The sequence below is a fragment of the Echiichthys vipera genome, assembly GCF_963691815.1.
Source record: "Echiichthys vipera genome assembly, chromosome: 10".
In the NCBI taxonomy this organism is placed as follows: Eukaryota; Metazoa; Chordata; class Actinopteri; order Perciformes; family Trachinidae; genus Echiichthys; species Echiichthys vipera.
The window spans coordinates 24742821-24766507 of record NC_139835.1 but is presented as its reverse complement, the minus strand read 5'-3'; the positions used below and the strand labels follow the sequence as shown (position 1 = coordinate 24766507).

Genomic DNA, 23687 nt, shown 5'->3' with positions numbered 1-23687 from the left:
CTATTTTCTTATATGTATGTTCTATATTTAAATTTTTTCTTGTCATTCCCTCTTTTATTTGTTATAATATATTGTTTTATTATATATGTTCCTTACATTTACTACTTTTTAAAAAACTGTTTTTCTTTAATGGAGACCCCAGCAAAAGTATCGTACATGTTTCTCCTTGAGTGCCAGTAAACATCTTGAATCTTCTATTAATATATTATTAATACATCAAATATAATAACAAAACAAATCCAATAATAGCATTCTATCATCTTTATGCGTTTACAATTATGTGACATGAGAAAGCTGCAGGCAAAGCACACAAAAGATAGGTTACTTTATTCACTATTAGTACTTCCTACACCGATATGTATATCTGCCTCCAACTACACATATGCAAGTATGTGAAAGCAAAAACCTTCTTTTAATATATTTCATCATGAATTTATTTTGTATTTCAAAGCCCTTATCAGTGAAACTTTTCAACATTATTGGAGAATATTAATTACAAAAAAGCCCTATCTTTATTCTTTATTCTCATATAATTATTTATGTTATTTGGAGTCTATGTTTTTGTTTTATTTTTATTTCTTTATCCTATTTTATTATAAATTTGTAAGCACAAAGGTAATATTAATTTCCATACCTTAATCATGGTAATATTAAAGTTTATAATACTGTGAAGAATGTTGAGCCATATTGTTTGTATATAGATTTTGTTATTAATAAAAATATGTAAAGAAAAAAAACTATGAGTACTTCCTACACGGATATGCGTATTTGCCTCCAACTCCCATAATGCCCCGCGGTGGATTCTCCGGAAGAAAACGTTTGATTTTCCCTTCCACTTCCTCTTTCCGTCAACGGAGTTTAGGTATGACATCAACCGTCTCATTCCCTTCGTTAAATCTGCTCTAAATCCTGTTTTTCTTTGGTCATCCGCTTTAAACAATCATTTCTAAATGTGTACAACATATATACGAATGTGTCGTAGTGGATATTTTATCGGTAGACTTCTGATTTGAAGCGTTTTGTTGTAGTTTGTGTGACGACATGGTGCAGTAACTGGCGGTGTGTAACGGCTGAAAGGCCGGCAGCCGCTAAGCGCAGGACGGATATGTGTGTTTTACCTCTTATGTGAACCATTGGGAGAAGCTAGAGAGAGGTCAACTTGTTTATAATTGTCAGTTTAATGTGAATAAGTTTCTCTGGTACTGTCAAAACCACTGGTCACCACGTACCGTTACATTAGCATACACTGACGGCTAGGTTGCTATGCTAACGACAAGTTGAGTGTTTTACATGGGATGTAAAAGTTGCTTTGAAATGCGTTTTAAGTCCCTTATAACATGGCTGCTTATGTTACATCTTAATTAAGGTGGTTAATGTTTTAATAAAGTCAGTAATTAGCCCATAGCGTTAGCAACAGGCCTGATAAAGTTAGTACTCACATGTCAAGTAAATAATCAGTTTTAAGTGCGAACACAAACGAGGAATTTGACTTGATATACATACATGCTTACATAGAAATAGACATGCTTACATAGAAATAGACATGCATACATAGAAATAGACATGCATCTATAAACGAGGATAACAGAAATGAAGGGTAAAAAGGGTAAACATACATTTTGACTAGATAAGATTTTGAAAAGATAAGTTTATATAAAAAAAAATAGGGGAATGAAATTGTAAACATGATCAAAGTGCAGGGGTGATGTTATAAATGTGGGATTATTGATGCTCCAGGTTGCTTTATTGGGATTGTTCCTGACGTCTCTATGATGAATACTTAATATCCATGATATCACTCAATAACTCTGTTGTGTTTTTGTTTCAGTACACGATGGGACGTGTGATTAGGGGACAGAGAAAAGGTGCGGGCTCCGTGTTCAAAGCCCACGTCAAGCACAGGAAAGGTGCTGCTAAACTCCGTCACATTGACTTCGCTGAACGCCATGGTTACATCAAGGGGATTGTGAAGGTAAGTGAGGACTTGTGACACTTGTTTTTCAGCAGCAGACTGATGCCATCTCACTGATTGATGAAGGAATGAACTCTAATTGTTTTCCTCTGGTGGTCTGCCCCCCTCTTAGGATATTATCCATGACCCCGGCCGTGGAGCTCCCCTGGCCAAAGTAGCCTTCCGTGACCCATACCGCTTCAAGAAGAGGACAGAGCTCTTCATCGCTGCTGAGGGCATCCACACCGGACAGTTCATCTACTGCGGCAAGAAGGGTAAAAGGCTTAACGTAGACTTTCATTCAGCATAGAGCAGACTAACATAACATCACTGTTTTGATTAGGGTCTGTTGTCCTAGCTCTACCCACAACTGATCACTAACATAAAGCCCTTCATATACATGTTGTATTGTCAAATCATTGCTTTTGGACTTAAATCTAGGTCTCTATGTGAATGATGGTTTAAAAGTAACAAATGTTACATATGCTGTTGTATTGCTTGCACATGAGGTCAAGTAATGGATGTTAAAATGTATTTTGCAGTAACATTATAAGGTCAGTCACTATTATATGATGTAATGTTTTCAGTTTAGAGAAAGGATAACTTCTTATTTTCTAGCTGGATATTTTTCTTAATCAAAATCTGGAAAAGGACACCATCACCAGTGATTTTTAGATTCAGATTTTATGTTTTTGCATCCGCTCTAGTGAGTCTTTTGCAGCCAGTGCGTCACGAGGGAAAGTGTTTTATCCGGACACAGAATTGACATGTAACTGCCAACACGGGTCGAGTAATGACTTGAGGTTTATGTCCCAGTCCCACCAGGATTTGAAGTAGAGACATTTCAAGCTTATTTAAATGCGTTTTGGCCCACTTTCACGGCATGTTTGGAATCTTTTTATTGGCTTTGTTTGCATTTATGCTGTCTGAATCTATTATTGCGTTCATGTTTACATGTTTACATTTGTCAGCTTCCAAGATGTTGCAAAGTAGTGAAATGACAGCAGGTTCTATTACAATGCAGTGCTTGTAATCGGGGGACATTTGGTTCACATTGTTAGGTGTCAGTGTGAAGCCCTTGCCTGACCATGTTTCATCCCACAGCTCAGCTGAACATTGGCAATGTCCTGCCCGTTGGCACAATGCCCGAGGGAACCATCATCTGCTGTCTGGAGGAGAAGCCCGGTGACAGAGGCAAACTGGCCCGCGCATCAGGAAACTACGCCACAGTCATCTCCCACAACCCTGAGACCAAGAAGTCCAGAGTCAAGCTGCCTTCAGGCTCCAAGAAAGTTATCTCCTCTGCCAACAGAGCTGTTGTCGGTAAGAAGTCCTAACTTGTCCGTTGGAGCTGATGTTTGACGTTACTTTGGAAGCTTAACATCTGTAGAGCGGCAGCTGATGATTATTTCACAGATTTTATGTTAGTTTGGTCTATAAAAGGGTAAGAAGTGTTTCCTAAAGCTGACGTCCACAGCTGAGATTACGTTTACTGTCAAAGGAGTAAAATAAAATAGAGAATATTCATATTTTAGAGGATCTTTGGTTATTTGGTGTTGGGTGAACTGAATATGATTGTAGCAGTGCATTTTCTGACCAGCTCTGGTGTGTTTTTGTTTGAAGGTGTTGTTGCTGGAGGTGGTCGTATTGACAAGCCCATCCTGAAGGCTGGTCGTGCCTACCACAAGTACAAGGCCAAGAGAAACTGCTGGCCACGTGTCCGTGGTGTGGCTATGAACGTAAGTGAACGCGCTGTTTTATCTGTGACGCAAACGAGGTAAAAACTAAGTCGACACAGGCTGAGGAACAGCAAAAGGCATTGAAAGATGAGATTGGGACCGTTTTGAGAGGATACATGTATGAATCACCAAAAAGATTCTATTACATTGTGAAAAGTAAACAATGCATTTTTCAGTCTAACAGCTTTACTTGTAAGGTTTTGAAGAATCTGGATCAAAGGTTTAATAATGAGAATAGTTAACTGGCTAATGAATCATAAGGGAGTATGTTAAAGGGCTGACAAAGGAGGAGCTTTACGGTCAAGTTTATCTGTCGACAGCGTATTTGTCATTAAGTTATGTTAACTTTTTTTAATATCTTGCACTTTGTCCTAAAAGTCTGCACAGACATGAGGATCTGGTCTTAGATGTAGAAGCATTTTTTGAGGGACAGACCACTTAACACTTTCCTGATAGGGTCGTTTAACTTTTCCTTACCTTCACATTAAGAAAGTCCATATTTGTCTCAATGTGAAGCACTTTGACCGTTCAAACACGACCACGGCTTATTACATAGAAGCTTTTTTGGTGTTGAGTATCTGGAGCTGAAGTACTCGGAAGCTTGTTTGTGCCCGTCTCTGGAAATAAGGCAGAGTGTTCAGCACGTAGCTACAAGGGAGAGGAGGAAGTTGTTTGTTCTTGACTCATTGGAAGCATACAGCTTCACTAACAAAAGGTTCCTCAGACTGATATCCTCTTTTTTTCTTTTCTCTCTGTGCAGCCCGTTGAGCATCCCTTCGGTGGTGGTAACCATCAGCATATTGGCAAACCCTCAACAATCAGGAGGGACGCACCTGCTGGTCGCAAGGTCGGTCTTATCGCTGCCCGTCGTACAGGCAGACTGCGTGGAACAAAGACCGTACAGGAGAAGGAGAACTAAATCTGACTTTCTTGATAATAAAAAACGTGTTCCAAAAGAATCTGTTCTTGTGATCATTTCTGGGTCCACACACACACACAGGTAAAATGAAGGATGGATGCTTAGATTTGATACTGTACTGATGAACAATAGGCCCTTTTTGGCAGAAATGTTTTGGCATGTCACAGGTAAAGCTCAGGTATAAATGAAGAAATGAATGATCGCTGAACTCTGTATGCTGGTTCAAAGAGTTTGTATAAAGTCTTTAAAGTTTGGAAAATTCTAATTTCAAGGTTCGGAGTGTGCTTAAATGCTCCTTAATAATGCCTGATTTTAGGGTTTGTGCAGGTGCTGAATACCCTGGAGACTAAGTGTTTACAAGGTTTGAAATGAGGTCAAATAGGACACCAAATCTACTCAAACGGGACATGCTCTGAAATGTTAGGAAGAAATCAATCAAGCAAAAATATCAGATCATTTCCACAAGGTAGAGGAAGGGGAATGTAAAGCAGAAATGATTGTATTTGTTTTTCTTTTCACAATCTTGGGTCGTTAAATTATGTATAAAGGAGAAGTAAAGTGGTTTAGTCAGAACGGACACGGGCGGAGAGATGGTTTGTGTAATTGATGTGTTAAAGATTTGTCATGGTATGGAGCTGGTCGGACTAAAAAAGCATATTCTACTCATTTTAGAACATTTATTTTACGTACTTATGTTCTCAATTATTGTTGGCTATCTTGTTTTTGTTTTCCTTTCAAAACATATTGTGGTGGTCAGCACTGTCGCCTCACAACACGAGGGTTTCTGGTTCGAATCCCGGCTGGGGCCCTTCTGTGTGGAGTTTGCACATTCTCCCCTTATCTGCGTGGGTTTTCTCCGGTTTCCTCCCACAGTCCAAAGACATGCACGTGTTGGGTTAATTGATGACTCTAAAACTGCCCGTAGGTGTGAATGGTTGTCTGTCTCTGTGCCCTGCGATAGACTGGCGTCCTGTCCAAATGCAGTTGATTCTTTTAACATATAGCCATAATCAGTGATAGCAGACACTGCCAGAATAATCCTCCAGTAGCTGAAGTTATTCAGTCAGTCATTCAAGTTCTTGCTTCGGCACATGAAACAGCTGTGCCAATGAAAGTGATAACTATAGTGTGATTAATCAGCAGGTGGTTAGTATAATAACGATAGACATTTGGTAAATGGATCGATGCTACTTCTGCAATAATTCTAATGTATCTCACCTCGTACATGGCCCCATAGTTCAGTAATATGCCTCAAGGATGAAACATACTTTTTACTAAATAGAAAGTTAGAAAAGAAGCTCTGACGAGCGCTGGTAACCGTTGGTAGCCGGACATCTTCACACAAAAGCAGGATATCGACTCATACCTGTATGTGTAGAGTTGTGTTCTGTTGCAGCGTGGTGCCGTTTCCAGGTGATTGAATGAGCGCGGCCGTGCGTAAAACCAATGCGCTCCGGCGCGGCACAGACTCAAACGCACGGGTCTGTGGTGCTGCTGCGCACAAACACACAGACGCCGGAGCAATTTAGAAGCAGTTTTTTAATAAATACGACTGGTTTCTGTTAATCTAACGTTAGCAGGTGTTTTGTCTTTTTGGAAATGCTATCGCGACGAGCTGGGAGGCAACTGAGTCTGTGTGGATAACTCCAGTTGACCTGTCTGCTGAAGTACAGTTTATACTACGGCATACTTCATTTAAACTCCACCCACCTTTCTTTGGGAAAAAATAGGTGAAATATTGCTGCTCTTTGTTTTTCTTGCATTTCTTTACATTTTTTGAAAGCCTGACTTAACTTTGGAAGGTGCAGCTCGATGCTCCACCGGCACTTGTCACTCACTGGCAGCAAGTGTTGATCCCTCCAGTTTGTGGAACAGGACCGAACCATTTCATAAAATACAGAGGGGGCTTTAGGAAGTGCAGGAGGGCTCTCTATATGCTGTTCTTTATGGGAAAAAAAACACATTTTTGGAGCATTCTCTACAGAAAATATTCCCAAATTGATGATGTGTGTGAGTCATTTACAGTTGAAAAAAAATCCCTAATGTTTTAATGGTTTAGTATGTTTCCATAAAGCCGGGGAACTCCAAAGAGACAGATTTCAAAAAGAAAAATCAAAGCTGAAGCACCAGAGGCTAGACTCAAACCCCAGAAACACTTGATACTACATTTCCCATAATGCACCTGTACACCTTTCACATAACTTGTCTTACAGAGCTGTTGCCCGAGTTCAAAAGCATTAGAAAACATGACATTACACTCTGTTGCCAGTTTATTAGGTACACCGAGCTCAAACTAATGCAGTCTGATAGAATACATCCTTCATGAAGGTTATAATCTTCAGTTTTATTGACACTGTTATGGAGGTGTTGATTCGACTGTATGGACGTGTTGGAGGATGTAGTTTGTGCTGCTGTTTTTATCTAGCCTGTACTCTCATTCATAGAAATGGGGTTAACACAATAATCAAAACACCCGGCAGTATAACACATTTAGGTTCAGCAGCCCCATAAACTACGTCCTCCGCAATGATCATACAGTTGAATCAACAACAAACAAAAACACCTTCAGAAAGGATTTATTGCAGGACCGTTGTAGACTGCATTAGTTTGAGCTACCTGTACCTATTGAACTAGTAAGTGTTCAGTCATTTTATGAAGGAAAAGCACATTAATTAGCATTTTGTGTTAGTGTGCCAGTGTAAGCCAGCCTGTGAAGTAGTGCAGGACAAGTGAACTGAACTCAAAATGATGGCGTGCCCCTTGAACACCAAAAACATCCCTGTGACCTCATCCCAAATCATCCCTCTGGAGTCAGACGCACAAACAAACAAAACAAAACATCAGCTGCTTTTGTAACGTATAACTAGATACTTGCTGGATGAACTTTGGTGTTGCTTGGCAGACGTTTACTTCTATCACTGTCCACGAGTAAAAATGAGACACAGGCAAGATTCCATGTTCTTTATTTGCTAAGGGCGCAATGCTTTTTTTGTTATATTTCTGTGCACAAAAAACCTCACAAAGTGAAAGTCCACATCGCGACTGTAGCTCCAGAATTCAACGTCACACCATGGCCAAAACAAAAGTCGGCAAAAAACAGGGCGCAGAACTCTGTACAGTCAATATCTTCTTTAAAAATAACACAAGGACAAAAATGTTCCTCTTAAATCAAATTCTATTTTTTAGTGAAATACAACAAAATAAATTCTATAAAATAAGAGCAACATATTTAAATATAATACGATGGGCAGAATATTTTCATTTGCAGGAGTATTTGGTATGTTTTAGACAAAAAAAAAAAAAAAATTCAAAAAATACATGCATTCAAGTTACCAATTAAATACAGTATTTACTGATGTTTACCTTTTACTCCTACAGAATTACAAGTTAGCTCAAGTTGCAACATGACTAACCAGCCGCTATTCTTACGGTACAACCCTGCTGTGGAACCTATTCTCCGCGGAGCGGCGGGGCGAGCGTCAGGATCAGTCGTTTGGTCGCGAAACACCGCCCGAGACGCCAAACCTGACCAGCTCCACGGGAGAATGGAAGCCGATGGGCAACAAGTCTGTCTACGACTAGGCTCTATTGAAGAGACAGAAGCAAACCACACAGTCTATTATACACCAGATAACCCCAGTGCAGCGATTCTGTTGCATATGTGTTTCATTTTTCAGAATTCCTAAAGATGAAAGCTAAGCTGTCTATCCCACCAAAACGGACTGCCAAATGTTGAAGTTGGAGGATTATAATGTGCAATTGAAAAGCCACTTATTCATACATTGGTTCAAAATATCGCCCTCATTGTAGATAGGGTTGATGAGTAGAAAAAGACCAAAGAAAAAAAACAAAAGAAAACCAAAAAAAAAACCTTAGGGTAACAACACCCCTCTGGAGATGTGGATTAAGAACAGCTTTAGGTTGTTATGATCACAAGTCTTCCCTTGGGCTACACTATTCTGGTGAGAAGCCATGCTAAATGTTACAGCATTAACTAGAGCTTCGAAAAGGATTGAATTAATTACCAGAACAAACAAAAACAAAAAAAAAAAGAAAAAGAAAAAAGAAAGGCAATGAGTTTCAGAACAATGTTGCATCACTGCTTTTTCACATCAACCAAACACCGTAAAAGTCCACCCAACCATTCCATATCTCACACTAAAACCAACCACGGCTCGTGAGTTGATTTGGCATGGGTCATAAGGTTGCCAAGGAGCTTCAGAATAATAATATAATTATGATAATAACAATGCGTCCTTCTACAGTTGAATGACCAGTAACCGTCCGATGGTAGAACAAACTTTACTGCTGAGCATGGGTGATTAAACAAAGAGGAGTTGTTTTCTTCTTACAGTTTTTTTTGGGCATTTTTCTTATTTATAATATCCATTTTTGTTTTTCATAATATCTGCAACATCTCCCAACAGCAAACCACACCGAGTTATGCTACTGGGGGATCTGAACAGTCAAAAACATTAACATACTATGTACACCTTTTCGTCATGTAGACAAGCGCATCAGCATCGTCAGCTCTGGGTAAATTTGTTTTTCTTTATTAGAACTCTTGTCCACTCCCTCGCTTCTGCAGCTGCCAGCAGGCCCCTGTCACACGGTCAGGCAGCCCCAGGCCAGGGAAGAGCGCCTCCTCAGGCGACGGGAGAGAAGTGGCCTGGAGAGGGGATGGGAGGCCTGGCTCTGCCCTGCCCTGGGGCCAGAGAGAGAGAGTGAAAGAGAGAGAGAGAGAGAAGCCCGACGAGGAGCTCTGTTGACCGAAGGATGAGAAGAAGGAGAGCGGGACGATGTAGGCTCGAGGCACAGCAGAGGGGAAGGGGACGTTACTCCTTAGGCGGGGCAGGCGCTGGGGTAGTAGAGGTGGTGGGGGCGGGAGCTGGAGCTGGGGCTGGGGCCGGGGCCGGGGCCGGGGCGACCTCCTCGGTGCTCTCCCAGTTCTCTTGTGCTCGGGGGCCTGGGCCGGGAGTGGGACCAGGTCCTGGGGAGGGGGCGGTCTGGGCAGGGCCTGGAGTCGGGGCGGAGGCAGGACCAGGACGCTGGGGGTTGTTCATGTGCTGAGCAGCAGGCCCGGTGTACGGCTGCCCATGGGGGTGGTTGTTCTATTCAGGAGAAAGCAGATAAAAATCAGTGGATTGTTACAACTAAACTGTTTAACTAACTGCTTTAATTAATTAAATGTAATGAATCTCTCCGAACAACCACAGCCATGATTTGGGCATGTCGAAGGCTGAAATAGTTCTGGATGGAGGTTGTGCACAGTTTAATGATAAATACGGTAATGTTCTAGCTTTGTTTTGTTGAGAAATTCCATGAAAAGACCACTAACAATAAAACTGATCCTACTAACTGACAGCTACAGGTGTGGTTTAGGTGTGTGTGATGACACAGAGAGGTCAAATGAACAATGGCGGCTCCTGAAGAGGTTAGCGCGGATGCTGCAATAGCATATCTTACGTCAAAACTAATCTCTATAAACCGATTCTGCATAGGAATGTAGAATCTGTAGGCAAAGGGACAAGATTTGGGTAACGTAAGCAGTCTGGTTTCTGTTTGTAGTCCAAGTAGTTTCCCTCTGCTCACAAGTGACTTTGATAGATGGTTAATGAATTAATTAATCTGCAGGTCCTTTTTAAAAGTGCCTGCCCTTTTCCAAACAGTTTGTAACGACGGCTTCCTTGGTGGTTCTGTTACGATTGTTGTAACAAAACCAGAACACCGATTTGTGATCTTGAGTCGGTCCTTGGCTTCCTGAGAGACGGACTAACGCATTATTTTCGTTGGTCTTTTAACAGGATTAGTGGAGGATAACAGAAACACAGAACAGTGCCAGTCTTATCCCTTAATGAGTCCAATCTCAAAGGACTTAAAGGATGCTCAGATGCTGTGGCCTTAATGGCACATCTTACACAACGCAAACCACCAATCCTATACAATCTGCCCACTATCTTTGTTTTATTTTCAAAACCCAGCGAATCTCCATTGTAAGAATTTGCTTGGTCCTCTGTCAGGGTAAAAAAAAAGTATAGGTAGTTGCTTCCAGCGTTAAATTATCGCAAACCAACTAAACGTGAGCGTCCGTTTGTGTGAGCTTGAAATAAAACTTGGGATGCTGAGGTCAAAAGTCTCTGTTGCCATGGTTACTGGCATTATTCATTGCTAATGTGAGACTGGCTACGAGGAATCGACATCACCTTCCGTGTCTGTAACCTCTGCTCTGCTAAAACAGGTATGACACGATCAAATGCGTATAAATATGATAATCCCGTGAAAGAAAAACCAGAGTGTGTTTTATACGTCACCAACTGTCTCAAGGTCGTTAACAGGTAAACGGGACCGTTGAGACGCTACCTGCTGAAACTGTGTGGTTCCAGGAGAGTGCGGGTAGAGAGACGTGTCCTCGGGTGGGGAAGAGTCTTGATCATCAGGTGCTTCCTGTTCATCTGGCTCCTAGCAGACACGAGATAAACGTTATCACAAATTAATTTCCACCTTCAAAAGTAAAATAGACTTATGTTTATTATAAAATATGCACAGCAGGAAATGCTAGTTTATTTGAACAAAACAGTGGATATTCAGCTTCTGTGTTTCAGTCTATTAGCGTGGGGTTGTGTGGGAGAGTCGGATTTCCAACTGTGTTATGTTATCGAGTAAATGAGGTTTAAATGGGATTTGATTATGTGTGTGGGTGGATGCTACACCTGAGAGTGTCCTCTCATCAGGAGAGCTGCTGCTAACAAGAGGAGCACATGAACCTCTTTATTGGAGGTTATTTCAGTGAGCCACTTTCAAAGGACAAGGCTGGTGATCTTTCTTATTAAATGTTTTCCTCACTGCAAACAAACACCAGCCTTATTTAAATGTTTATCATATATCTATATATGTGTGTGTCATTTATATATATCACAACGTGATGTTAAGAGGAAAAACAACAGAACCTGTCAGGCTATGAAACACAAATGTGTAATATGTGCAGCTTATGTGTTAATAGATGCCATCACAAAGGCCATCCATAAAAACAATGTGTGGCTCTTTACTGACTACTAGATTTTAAACTATTGACAGGTGATGACAACCTTGGGTTAGAGGCTGTTTTGTCAAACACTGTCCTGATTTTCTAAAGAATGGTTCTCCGCACTAACAGGGGAGACTATTCAGTTTTTAAATTTATGTTTGGAGCCTATAAAAAGCCTATGAATATGTAGTTATTTATACATCATTACAAGTACAGCACAGTCTTGGCCTTAAAGTTTTAGTACTGTACTGAATACTGAAGTAAAGATGAGGCTAAGAGTTTTTTTAATCAGATGCAGGTGGCTGGCGGCATCACAGTTTGAGTTGGGGAGGAAGCAAAAATGGGCAAAAACGAGCACTAGATTGAGATGGAGGACTGGCTTTGTCAGTGATGTTGCTTTGGCGAATCACTGGGACTTGGCAACAGGACAAAGATCTGTTCACTGTGTGCAGCTGCCTAACATGATTTCTTATGCCAGTTACACTATAGGGCATCTCACAGGTCCACCTGTTCTTTTACGACACGTGTGGATGACAGGATGGAGGATGGCAATTTTTTGGTCATTTATCTACGGTCACAATCTGTGTTACAAGCACAGCATGAACATGTGTACATCATTTGAGAAGTTAACAGAAAAACAATAATACACATCTCAGGTATACTGTATATCAAACTGTTGACAACTCAAAGTGCTAATAAATGTATGATTCTGGAAGTTTTTTATAGCATTACTTTAACCTCCTGGGCTTAATCATCTATGTAACATGTGTATCACATGAATGCATATCAAAAGTACAAAAAGAAAATGGAGCAAAGTTGACAAAATGGGAAAATCTATGAGGACTCAACATGACACAATGCTTCTAGCCTCTGCCACTGATGTCTATTCATGCTACAGGAAACGTAAAATTGTGCAGCTCTAACTAAACAAAGTGTGAACTGTGTGTTTGTGAGCTATGCGTTGGCCAACTGTTTGTTTCTCTGCTGATTCGTTTAATACAAATTTTGTTTTCCTTCCTTAATGTTGTGGTGCCTGGAATACTGACCTTCCCTGGGCTTCCCTGAGTACACTTGAGCTGTGTATGGAATATTACAGGAAAAGTGTGTCATTTGACTGGATTTGTCAACATAAAAATACACGCAACTTATTTTAAGTGAGAACAAAAAATGATATTTGTATGCATTGTGAACGGCAACCATGAATCAAGACAAAACATATTCAGCATAGCAAACATGGTCATAGCTGTAGCTCAGGGTGGACATTTAACATTTAATGACTTGCTGGAAACATTTAATTAATGGGTCCAAATAACTAAGCATCTATTAAATGTCAGATTTAAAACTTATTATCTATCAAATAATGTATTCTATCAAAACGTCAGAAATGAGCAACAAGTTAAAAAATGAAACACATTCAATGTATAATGACATGCGATAGAAAACGATAAATTAATCATTCAAATTGTTGATAATAAATTTCCTGGTCAATCCAGTACTAAATGTATCTCTTTAGCATGATTACATATATATGTATATACAGTAGGTCCAGTTAAAAGCTGGTCATGTTATGCCATTAAGAGGATTGTTAGAAATCCTCTGGCTCAGTCAGACAGTATTTCTGTGGGATTTTTCTGTTACCGTCACCACTGTACACCATCGTTAAAGGACTGCATCACCATGACCATGATGACCATTTGTGTATTAAATTCTCGACGAGTGCTGCCTTGAATTCACAAAGAACGATTTCAATCAGAACACGCATTGAAGTAAACGACGACCAAGTTTAACAACAGCAAAACTACTTCATAGGTTCATGAGGTTTTAGCAAAAGTACTGAGCATACAACTGGATAAATGAGACTTAGATAATACTAAGATTCGTGTGAGAGTTTGTAAACGGATATTTTGATGTAGTTTTGCTGTCATTAAACTTGGCAGCTGTTCACTTCAATGCATGAAGACTTTTCAGTTTTTTGATTTACTGTGGAGGCATGCAAACAAAACAGTTTGTCAAGAATTCAAGGCAACGCTGTGAGTAACTGATATACAAATTGTCCGTTTGATGAAGTATTCCTTTAACTTGTTCCAATGGAAACATCGTCCATTCACATTTGTTTTACTGTACATTTTTCTTTAGTTCATTTGCATGTAACAGAAAGACCCCCTCCATACTGATGTTTGACTTAATCAGAAAAGTCCGACAGAGATCTTAAACAGCTGTTCAGATGTTTTCCACTGTACATCACATGAATACCTACATACACTGATGTTTTGGCTCCCACAGCACAGTCCCTCAGACTGGAGGACAATTTTAATGTACGTGTGTGTGCGCGTGTATGTGTAAAGGGTACAATGTCAATGCCTTTACCTCCTCAGGACAAAGTTCACAGGCCTTGGCAAGTGTCATACGTGCGCTGTGCGAACGCTCCAGGAAATAGCCATTGGAGGTCTCGTTGCTCTGAACTGGAGGGGACCAGTTGTTGTATGTGTACTGGGGGTTCCCTGTGTATGGCCTCCTCTCCAGCTCGTCCCCTAACCACTCCACTGCCCAAGTCCACTTTCGTTTCAGGTCACCATTACTCTGTAGGTACAAGAAAAACATGCTGGTTAGAATATATGGCTCCACATGTTGCACCCTTTATCTATTAACATGTAACTAAGATTAGTGTTTTGCTTGGACAGGAACGAGACACAAAGAGCATTGGCCCATATCCAATCAATCAATCTTGAGTATATGTTTGCTAGTGTTTGAGTTAGGGACAGAAACTGGTAGAGATGCATGAACTGTGTTATAAGCAGAGAAAGTAAAAAACAGTGGACGTAGCTTCAGGGCCTGTGCGGGAGTGCATTAAACCTGCATACACTCTCATTTTAAGCAGGGAGCGGCTCCACTGGCTTGAAAAAGAAGTGTGATTGTATATAAGTCAACAGGAAAATGACCCTACTTCTCACTTGATTTATTAGATTTGTCAGTTTTCATTTAAGAACTTTGACCCACTCAGTGTTTTTCACTTCATCGTTGATTGTAATTTTTTGATCAGCATTCAGTTGTTGTATCTTGATAATGATAAGTAAAAGTTTCCCTCTTTAGAGTTAAGCTAAGTGCAGGGCCATTAAAAAAATGTACCAGCCTTGGTCCGCCCTCTTGTCCAAATATGGTCACTTCTGACTCAAAAATACCAAGATGGTTTCAAAACAGTAGTCTATGCACCTATAGGTGACGTCACGGTGGCTACGTCCATTACTTTTTACAGTCCATGTTAGTGAGTATGAAAAGTAACTGGGCCTGACAACAGGTGAACTGCATCTAGGATACGATTTTGTTCCGGCGTTTTAGTTTACCTGTAGGATCTGGTAAGCCACAGAGCAGTTGCTAAAGAGGGCCACCATGCACTTGATGCACTGGTAGGCTCGTTTCTGGTAGTGGTTCTTGGAGCGCTGGATGGTGTCAAAGAGCCCATCTCTGTCATCGGGAATGCCCTTCAGCACATTGTGGATCCTAAACCAAAATGGGGAAAAGAGAAATTTAAACTCTGATCACATTCAAAACAGCAGCACTCATAATTTAAATATTGAGTACTCAGTCAGACCTGTGTGTCTGCCAGGAATCCTCGATGAGCAGGATCTGTAGCAGCAAGTCCAGGTAAGGCCTCAGCTCATAGGTGTAGGAGTACGCCACCTGCACACACACAACACACATAATCTGAAGGCTTGTGGACACATACACGTAAGCCACCTACAGAATTACAGATGTCCTGTTGGTCCAAAGGTTTACCTGCCAGAGCAGCTCACTGAGCACAGTGGAGGAGAACTGAGGGTTCTCCCAGCAGCTGAAGCGGAGCAGCTTCACAGTCTCCTCAGAGTTGCTGCAGTCCTCGATGATCTTTTTTACGTAGCTGGTCCTCACAAACAGGATCTCTGCCACCAGCTGCTGCACAGGCATCACTGGGGCCGTCAGGTTGGTGTCACCGTACGGGTTGGGAAGAGGAGGGTTACCTGCAGAGGGGGAGGAATTCAGAAAAACTCATCTGAATATGAGGCAAATGCAAAAAAAACAAAACTTAAGACTGTCTCTGCTTCTATGAAAGCCCTCAGCTCCAAGCTCTGCCTACACAAGCAGAGGCTCAGAGTGGCTGTATTGTCAGTCAAAAGATTCTGAGCAAGGATGGAAATCCTCATTGGGCTGCAACTCTGACTGGGCTGAAGAGTAAAAAGCTCACCATTGATGGAGGACTGCATGCGTGAGGAGACGTCACAGCAACGGACCAGCTGGGAGACCACAGTGTAGAGCTTGCCCAGCTCAGCGTACTGGTACTTAATGGGAGGGCCTGGACCCTCGTCCAGAGCGACCAACATGAAGGTGGCAGGGACATTCAGCTTCAACAGCTGGGTCTTTTCTGCCAGGCCTGAGAAGGGCAAGGAAAGAAAGCAGCATTTTAAATCCTAAACAAATTATTAATGACATTTCGCATAAAAACTTGGTTGAACAATTCACAGAGGAACAGATGTACATGGCAGGAGTGTGATTGCTGTGTGCTCCTTACCCAGATTGGCATACATGACAAAGAGGTTGAAGTACTGCTGCAGGTGACGGCCGTGTTCAGAAACCTCTCTTCTGAGCAAGTTGAGTACAGCTCTCAACAGGTGGTCACTTAGACTGAGGTTATCACAACCCTGATACACAAACATGGAAGCAACAGACAAACCACGGCAGGGTTACATCAATCAAATGTACAGGATAAGACATCTCTCAGTAATAACCTGCGATACAAACAGCTTTGCTTGTCTTCCAGGACACTTTCTTCCGAATAAAAAGACCATTTTGCACAGATCTCAGCTGAAGTCTGGCACTAACCTGAGTAGAGGGTCCAGGCGAGGCAGTGGGCGAGGGACATGGGCCGTCTTGCAGGGAGAAGTGAGCGATGAAGACGATGAGCTTGGCAAATGCACCACGGACCTCAGCGCTCGGGCACTCAAGCAGGTACTCTGAGAACCGGTTAGGGTAAGCAAACAGGACTTTGTGTGCAAACCAATAGCGTACATTCTTACTGTGTCTCAGCAGGATGCAGAGGGCGTCATACCTGGAGGGAAGGACAAGGAGAATAGCTATGAAGATCAATAAAACAGAGAGAAAATCTAAAAACACAAGACACAGACAGAGCTTACCAGTCACTGGCAGGACCCCGTACTACTTTCTTGGTGTGAAAACCTGTGCTGAAGAGGAACCTAGCAGCCAGCTGAGCACTTATCATAGCAATCTCCTCTGCCTCTGGCAGAAGATGGTCTTGTCCTGATAAAAATAGAGCAACAATGAATAAAACCGTGAGAGTCGTCCCTACTAGGTAGACAACAACCTACAAAGCTACATCCAGACACCAACGTTAAAAGCTACATTTTACTAATTGTTGATGAAACGAGTGAATTGTTAGAGAATCAATAGAGATGACCCTGACATACGCAAATTACTTAACCATGGAAATGTGCATTCTACGCTGCAACATACATTAACGTACACTGCAGTCTGCAAGTGATAAGACATTGACACTTCTATTTGTTTTGGCTCGGTACTCGAGAACACAGGATTTGAGACAAAATAATAATTATGAGGTGATGGAGCAGACTTTCGGCTTTAAGGGCGTTCATTCTAATGTAGTCGAGACTGATTTGTTTCATACATTTCTTTCCCTATGTTGGGAACTATACATAAAATGTGTTACAGTGGCTATACAGATGTAAACATCATCAGATCGCAGACAGTCTACACCTTAACCCTTTGTGCGTTTCACTTCAAATCAAAAGCACAGGAGTACAGAGTCAACACAATGAATGCGTGACTGTGCTACATATACATCATATTATGAACAGTGAGGGAAGAAAAGACAGCAAATTCCAGAACATCTCATCCAGTTCCTCTTCAATCTGGCATAAACTAAAATGAAATCCAAAATGAAGTTGGTAACAGCAAGAGTAGAGGCTTAGATGAAGCTACAAAAAATGTCCACTGATCTCCGAGTAAGGCCAAACAATAATGTATCAAATCATACATTCACACCAACATATTTGGCCGATGTGTTGGAGCAGTAGGTGGATTGTCTAAAACTGTAGCGTACAAGAGGACGTTTGTTTTTAAAAATCACTTCGCTGTTGAGATTTGAAAGAAAAACAATACATTTCAACTGGATACAAAGAAAGCCTACTGATGAGTGCCCTCAAAACGTTCCTGTGCAACATTACAGGGCTCTGGCTCCATTAATAATGCATTGCAGAGGCAGTGCATTTCTCGGCAGCCCATGCTAAACACTACTGACCACCAGTTCTTTCCTCGGGGATGCTGTGTATTAGCATCACTTTTAATATCTATATTTTTTTAGACAAGCAAGCCAGAGAATACTGAGAAAAGTATAATGGTAGCTGTTAAATATTTAAGAGAAAAGTGTCAAATTCTACAGTGCCGAAACAATGAGGACTTTATCACTGTGCAAAGGATCAAAGAAGCGCTCTGGAGGTATTGGATATGCAGAGTCATGATTGGAGGAGCGACGTAAAACTGTGCATCATAGCAATGACAGAAATATGCACATGTAACATGTTATAATTTTGTCTGCAACTGTAATTAGATGTTTCAACTTCAATGGGCCTTACCTGGGTAAAAATAAGTAATAACAACTACACAGTGTGGGAAAATGACCCGCATAACCATCATTTACCAGCACAATATATGTTCGACGGTCAGCTTTTGTTGCAGTTTATGGATCAAGTGTGCTTCTCAAACAACACCAAACTTTGACTTGAGTTTACCTGGCTACCTAGAATCATGTAGTGTGAATCTTTCAACATATAATAATACATTAGATCCACTGAAAAGGTTTTGCATTTAAAAAACCCATTTAGCAGCACACACAAGAAAGATGCATACCTGGAGGAGGGTTTAAATAGACACTGTTACAGGTCAGAAGTTTCTTAATGAACTGGAAATATTCCAGGCTGTATTGCATTCGGTTGTGCATGAATTGGACGTTCTGCTTGCGGACGCTGCACTCGATGACACCAGGCATCTTGACCTGATGCGGCTTGGTGGAGGAGATGGTCAACTCCGAGATGTATTTGACAAGCTCACTGTCCTTGTCCAGTGAGTCCATACGCTCATAGAATAGGATGTAGGCATTCCACCAGCGCTTCTGCCTCCGGTACGACATCCTTTTCATCATATGATCGAACACCTCGCCCATGTATTCCCCTCCAAAGCACTGGTTCTTCATCTCCTCCTCATCGTCCATCTTGCACTCAGTCACATCACCATCATCAAACTTATACCAGCGGTTCTTCTCGCCATCACCCCCATTCCTCTGGATTATGTAGGAATAATAATGTCCGCCACTGGCCTGGCCTGAGTGGACCAGCACTCCCACCAGACGATACTTGGAGCTGCCGGGGGGTGTGGGTTCAGAGGGCTCGTTCTGTTGGATCACCTGGTTCTCCGGGTTGACGTCATCGCCCTCTAGCTTGGCCACACCAGCTACCGTGTATGGCTCCATGTCCAGCTCCCTGGGGAACTCAAAGTAGTCATTGAACTTGATGGCACACTCCCTTTCCCAGTCATAGTCGAAGCGCTTCAGTTGGATGGCCAGGACAGGTGGCAGCTTCTTAATCAGCAGGCGCTTCACTGTGTCCACCTGTCAAGAAGAACCATGGGACAGCCGTTAAAACCTCATCTATTTTTTTCATAGCACTTATCACATTCTAACATTGGCTGGCGACCAGATGGGTGCCATTCTCACCTTCTTATTACACTTCTCACAGTGGTAGGCGTTGGCTCCCTCGAGCAGATCTCCTTTAACATACTGTTCCATGGAGTCCAACAGGTTCTGGTGGTTTCTGATGTCGACATTGAGTGTTGTGAACGACTCTTCGCACTCATACCTGGCAACACAAAACAATATTCGGTAATAAGAAGCCAGCGCAGTCTGAAGTTATTATTTCTGAAATGATTTCCAGTATCTAAGCTTAGGGAAAAGGACTGCACTCACCTGTGGGGGCATCCCTGACAGATCTTCTGGTCAGCGAAGGACCCTCCTAGCACCTTGCTCAGCATGGCGGGGTGGCCCAGGGCTTTCAGAGCTTCATCCAGACTGTCCACCAAAGAGTTGAAAAACTCCAGAGCATCATGCTGCTCCCGCAAGTTAACCGGTTCACCCCACAATCTAAGAATAGGAGTAGAACAGAGATAAGACAATTAGACATCAGCAACTGCTAAACAGCCAAAACGCAAACCCGTTAAAAATCACTTTGAGTCTTTGAAATACCTGAACTGTTTCCAGAATCCCCTGGGGACGTAGTACTGAAGTCTGGATGCAGCCAGATGTCCAAAAATGACCTGTAGGTGACGTAGTACCCCAATATTGTACTCTTTCCTGTCCTCTGACTTACTGGAGGGTTTATCATCAAACTGATGGTGGTAGCTGAACACCTCATCACGAGGATCCACATTACTCTGTGGAGACAAAACGTACAGATGAAATATTACAACATGTCTCCACAAATTAATAACTTTTAGCTACTGTATGTCATTGTCATAAGTGAGTAATGGCGAAATGATGAGGCCTTAAAGCATCACTAACTCCCACTGTACCTCATTCTCCTGCTTCTCATCCCCTGACATATCATCGTCCACATCAGTGCCTGTGCCCTCAATGGCCAGGATGCCATTGCGGATTGGAGGGATCATGTACAGCTGCTGAATGACTGAGTTCATATAACAGGTGGCTCCAGCATTCTTCAAACCTACAAAGCCTTTGTTGGGCCGGGGCCCCACCGGAGGCAAGTACTCCCACTCTGTCAGTGTCTCGCAACCTGGAAGGGAAGGAACAACACTCTCATGCATGATGTAATTTACAAATCATCGAGTGAAATGCCACATTGGTGTGTGTACATACCTAAGTAGTACATGTCAGTCAAGGTGTCGACTATTTGCTTGAGGTTGCGAACACATCCAACAGCCAGTGCTACCAGGAGCTCAAAGCCAGCGTTGATGGAAGCAGGGGTGCTGCACACTGGGATGGCTTGCTCTGTGGGGAACTCCCCACTCTTCATGTACTGCAGGTACACATTAGATGCTGGGAAGATGAAGTCGTCGATCAACTCCTAATCAGGGAGAGAGGGCAAAATAATATCTTAGCATTGTTTTGACAAAGGAAATAAAACAAGACTTTCTTAACACTTTTAGGTGTGGTCTGTTTGTTTCACCTTAATGAGGTTCGCTCCTCCTTTCTCGCAGCCGATGTAATACTTCTTCTCTGGTGTCTGGAAGGCTAAAAGCTCTTTGGTAACCCCAAGGTGGCCCTCCAGGATGGTCTCCTCTACACCGGTCTCCCCTGTCCTCTTAACCTCATCCTGGTAAATGAAACATATTGATTGTGTACCATCAACTCTGCCCCACACTAAACTGGAAATGCTCATCGGCTTTTATAGAGAGAATAATACAATGTATGGGTGCAAATATGACTAACAGGCTGTTTTACCCTTATCCGTTTCAGCCAGTCAATCTCATTGTTGAGCAGCACTTCAGCATTTGGCAGGTTGATGTTGCTGTTATAGGCATAGTTCAGAAGATGTCTGAGTAAAGTGAAGTAGTCTCCAGCATGTTTGGCTCGCTCCTTGGCTGTACTCTGGACATGGACAATTTGATATTAGGATCTTGTAAGCAGCTGTTAAAACGTCTGGTACTGTGGGGTGCATTACAATGCACACAGACAAATGAGATGTCTTTAACAACACAAGGCAATCGCCACTCACCCCCAGCACGGTGAAAAGGAGGGTGATAAAGAAGAGGAGGGGTCGATGGCCCATACAGCACCTGGTTGCCATCAGGAAAAACTGCTCTTGGGCCATTTGACGCACAGATCTGTTTAACACAAACGACAACATCACCATATCCTGTCAGAACTACGAAAGGCTGTACATGATGAGGACGCCTGAAATCCTCTGTTCTGGTGTACTTACTTGCTGTGGCAGTGTAGCAGCAAGTCTATGATGAAGGTTTGCCAAGCCTTCTCCTTACTGAGTGTGTCCAGAGCCGTGGGCATGAGGGCAAAACACAGTGTCATCACCTCCAGGGCCTCGCAACACACCTGCTCATCTTCCCCATCTGGCTCCTTAGCTGCATTTGTCTAACAAGGAAAAGGAACAATGAAAGACATTATGCAGACAGCGCTGCAATTTTCAAATTGCATGGCACAACACTGACTTTTACGAGTAGTTGCTAGGCTGGAAACCAGGCGCTTGGTTGCCAAAATCTAAAATATGTTTATATGTTAAACCTTATATTTTGAGTAATTAAGACACTATGCAGTTCTATGTCAGCTTAATAATGTCAATGTAACATAGAATAATAAGCTTTATTACAGTATACAAACAAAATTATTTTCTTAAAGTTGTTTCCATTTAATTTGCTTCACTGTCATGTTTAAAAAATACACTAATGCACATGCAGAGTTCTCTGTTTCCTGTTCTAACAGCAATACTTAAATATCACTAATGCAATAAGTATTTTTTATCAGTGAACATTTCACTGATTGCTGACACTATTGCGGAACTGCTCTCCCTTTTTTTGTACATGTTAAAAAGTGGTTGAGTAATTGGTTGCCGATGGCAACTGTTGCTTGTATTGCTAATCCCTTGAAAGTCCAATAAGTCCATCAACCTTGCTCAAAGCTTAGGATCTTTGGGGACCGAGCTTTCACTGCCCTTCCTCCTAGGTGTAACAACAGTCTGCATCTATTATGGAAGTCTGTGATGCACAACTTTCCCTCTAATGTTCTCCTGCTTCCTATTCCGCTCATAATACTTTTATTATACTGTTTTCTAAAATTATTTAAATGCATTGAACTTAACTTTTAACAAAAAAAAATCTCACGAAGAGCAACTTTCTAAGGCAACTTACCTTTTCATATATCTTGCTGATTTCTTCATTTGAACTGAAGACGAGCTGCACTGTACCACAGCCTGATGCCCACACTATTTTCTGTACCGCTCGGATCACACAGATGTCTGGGATGTACTTTGATGCCTGGAAGAAATTCTGGTGAAAAAAGTAGTCCCATAAAAAAACATTACTACAGAGAGCAAAAAATCTATTCCTCCTATAAAAAAAATAAAATTAAAATCCCTTACTATTGTATTTTAATCTCACCAAGCTCTATCCATTCACTTACATTTTCTGTAACTTCATCAGAGATCTGCTGGGCCAGGCGGATGGCTACATTACGCAGCATGCATTCTGAGGCAGGGTTAGGTATGTTTTGTAGGGCACTCTGGAGGACCAGTGCCTGGTCATGAGTGGCCTGATTAATCTGTAGAAAATGTAGGGCAGGTGATGGGGGTGCGGAGAAAGATAAAACATGTTAGCGATGGCAGTCACCTACTAAGGAACCAGTCATACAGGTATGTCTCTGTGGGAATTGTGTGCATGGCCTAACCGGTGAGACAGGAATATTTCCCTCAGCGTTGGGCTGGCAGGCCTCAGCTACAGCCTTCACATGCCCAAAGCCTACAGCAGTAAGGAGGAGCTTGGCGATCTTAAGTGCATTGAGGTAAGCCCCACGCCGTGTCTCCATGTCTGCTGATGGGAGGAAGTTGTTCCTGGTGAGCATGCTCAGCACCAGGGGAAGCCCACCACTCTTCAAGAAGTTGTACTGGAAGTCGCTGGCATCCTCACCCAGAGTGGCACTGGCTGGCATCAACAAAGCATAAACAACCTGGAAGATGGGCAAGAATAGTGTGAACATTCTTAAAGACCGACAGACATGGGACTAGGCCTGTCTCACACAGCAGATTAGTGGTGTATCTTTGCTGAGTAACAGCAGGAACTCTCAAATGTTAACTCTCATGGTTTACACGTTCTATTCTGCAGTTATCCAGATAATTTAATCATTTTGCCTTGTGAGACAGGCCTATTATTTATATACCATTTTATGATTGCTAATGGAGTTGTAGCCCCACTGTTCACACAACAATAAACACACAATGGCACACCAACATCACAGGCCAGTCAAGCTGA

The 23687-nt window shown here is 42.0% G+C and overlaps 2 protein-coding genes across 2 annotated transcripts in view; one reads left to right on the top strand and one right to left on the bottom strand.

Moving 5' to 3' along the window:
- The first annotated feature begins 827 nt into the window (after positions 1–827).
- Positions 828–4649, top strand: rpl8 (ribosomal protein L8). The gene is made up of 6 exons (XM_083921305.1): positions 828–862; positions 1829–1972; positions 2085–2226; positions 3056–3274; positions 3575–3690; positions 4451–4649. The coding sequence occupies exons 2-6, from the start codon at positions 1835–1837 to the stop codon at positions 4607–4609; spliced, it is 774 nt and encodes a 257-aa protein (XP_083777431.1). The 5' UTR covers positions 828–862; positions 1829–1834; the 3' UTR covers positions 4610–4649.
- Positions 4650–7586: 2937 nt separating this feature from the next.
- Positions 7587–23687, bottom strand: part of usp9 (ubiquitin specific peptidase 9) — a 41631-nt gene continuing 25530 nt past the window's right edge. The window contains exons 24-47 of the mRNA XM_083921819.1: positions 23107–23385; positions 22843–22980; positions 22572–22709; positions 21632–21798; positions 21425–21533; positions 21151–21297; positions 20876–21022; positions 20566–20773; positions 20262–20482; positions 19936–20123; positions 19660–19833; positions 19411–19552; positions 18549–19305; positions 16799–16922; positions 16488–16713; positions 16177–16306; positions 15853–16038; positions 15408–15628; positions 15223–15311; positions 14975–15131; positions 14001–14213; positions 12680–12709; positions 10970–11068; positions 7587–9720 (exon numbers count right to left, since the gene is read on the bottom strand). Coding sequence (XP_083777945.1) covers positions 9445–9720; positions 10970–11068; positions 12680–12709; positions 14001–14213; positions 14975–15131; positions 15223–15311; positions 15408–15628; positions 15853–16038; positions 16177–16306; positions 16488–16713; positions 16799–16922; positions 18549–19305; positions 19411–19552; positions 19660–19833; positions 19936–20123; positions 20262–20482; positions 20566–20773; positions 20876–21022; positions 21151–21297; positions 21425–21533; positions 21632–21798; positions 22572–22709; positions 22843–22980; positions 23107–23385 — 4566 coding nt within the window. The 3' untranslated portion in view covers positions 7587–9444. The remainder of the gene's footprint in view (positions 9721–10969; positions 11069–12679; positions 12710–14000; positions 14214–14974; positions 15132–15222; positions 15312–15407; positions 15629–15852; positions 16039–16176; positions 16307–16487; positions 16714–16798; positions 16923–18548; positions 19306–19410; positions 19553–19659; positions 19834–19935; positions 20124–20261; positions 20483–20565; positions 20774–20875; positions 21023–21150; positions 21298–21424; positions 21534–21631; positions 21799–22571; positions 22710–22842; positions 22981–23106; positions 23386–23687) is intronic.

Coding starts and splice junctions, on each gene's coding strand:
- rpl8 (XM_083921305.1), top strand. CDS start 1,835: ATGGGACGTGTGATTAGGGGACAGAGAAAAGGTGCGGGCTCCGTGTTC. Junction 2,227..3,055: donor CATCTACTGCGGCAAGAAGG/GTAAAAGGCTTA, acceptor TTCATCCCACAG/CTCAGCTGAACATTGGCAAT. Junction 3,691..4,450: donor TCCGTGGTGTGGCTATGAAC/GTAAGTGAACGC, acceptor CTCTCTGTGCAG/CCCGTTGAGCATCCCTTCGG.